The sequence below is a fragment of the Sphaeroforma arctica genome (genome assembly GCF_001186125.1).
Source record: "Sphaeroforma arctica JP610 unplaced genomic scaffold supercont1.7664, whole genome shotgun sequence".
In the NCBI taxonomy this organism is placed as follows: Eukaryota; class Ichthyosporea; order Ichthyophonida; genus Sphaeroforma; species Sphaeroforma arctica.
The window spans coordinates 1-1,379 of record NW_014032894.1 but is presented as its reverse complement, the minus strand read 5'-3'; the positions used below and the strand labels follow the sequence as shown (position 1 = coordinate 1,379).

The following is a 1,379-nucleotide window of genomic DNA, read 5'->3' as shown; positions in this document are numbered from 1 at the left end:
ATTCTGAACAATATAGGACAATTGTCGATCTCCATGTTTTACCTATCCCTATTACACTCGCGCGAATATGCACAGATTCATACGACTGCTCATGCGCACTCATACCAGCTGTTTCTTCTCTGTTTCTGTTCGATCGAGTTCTTCTGTTTCTGTTCGATCGAGTTCTATCGATATCTCAACCACCCAACCCGCACAAGTGGGTTCAAATGTTCTTATTCACAGAAACCGGTCTTATACCTGCCTTCACCCTAAGATACACATACACTAACCTTACACACACATCCTGCAATACACTAGTACAACAGAGCATGATGCACATACACTACCCCCTGCCTTCACCCCAAGATACACATACACTAACCTTACTCACACATCCCACTATACACCAGAAAAACAGAGCCTGATATCGTACCTGTTGTTTCATTTCTTCCAGATTCAGACTCAAAAGCGAAGTTTTTTTGTCGAGTTCGGCTTTTTCTTGGTACAAACTTTGGATCTCGGAGTCCCGACTGGTCAGAGTATCTGTTTGCGCAAACGAACCAAAACACAGCAAACGACAGTGTGAGCGAATGAAAACACAGAAAATCACAGTGTGAGCGAATCAAAACACAGAAAATCACACTGTGAGCGAATCAAACGAGAACAAATGACAGTGCGTGCGAACTGAAGCACAGCCGATGACAGTGTGAAACACGCACTACAAAAAGAGAGCCCAAGCGCTCAGCAATGGACCGTTACGAGTCATGTGCATGGAAAGACTTTTCTAACGTACACCTGACCTATAATCATAAATGGAAAGACATTGAGCCGATACAACAGTCGACATGGCGTCTAGCATAAACAACAAACATCTCTAACTTCCACCTGACCTTTAATCACAAACAACAGACATCTCTAACTTACACCTGACCTTTAATCATAAACAACAGACATCTCTAACATACACCTGACCTTTAATCATAAACAACAGACATCTCTAACTTACACCTGACCTTTAATCGTAAACAACAGACATCTCTAACTTACACCTGACCTTTAATCATAAACACCAGACATACCAAAGCACACACACCACACTTGCACGTCAACTACACACCCAATCAGACTCACAGATGTGCACACACAACAACAACACACCCTTCAGTGCCGTGATCTCGGCTTTTAATGTTTCGATTGACTTGAGACTTTCGTCAAGTACCGAACTTTGTTCATCGTTGCGCATCTGTTCGTGTGCCTTAGCCGTGTCCTGTGCCTCTACCAACTGTGTGCGGAATAAGCGATGCCGAAGTAAGCAATCTGTGACGGATCAGGCATGCCGGGGATACACTACCACTTGATTCTCCCGAATATATACATATACAGGTATGTATGTATGTATA

The 1,379-nt window shown here is 43.1% G+C and overlaps 1 protein-coding gene across 1 annotated transcript; it reads right to left on the bottom strand.

The window, feature by feature from the left end:
• Positions 1 to 410: 410 nt before the first annotated feature.
• SARC_16247 (hypothetical protein) lies at positions 411 to 1,222 on the bottom strand (the record flags this gene model as incomplete). Its single annotated transcript, XM_014289645.1, has 2 exons — positions 411 to 522; positions 1,138 to 1,222. Coding segments are annotated over 2 exons (197 nt in total), but the record flags the coding sequence as incomplete, so codon positions are not given.
• Between the last annotated feature and the right edge of the window lie 157 nt (positions 1,223 to 1,379).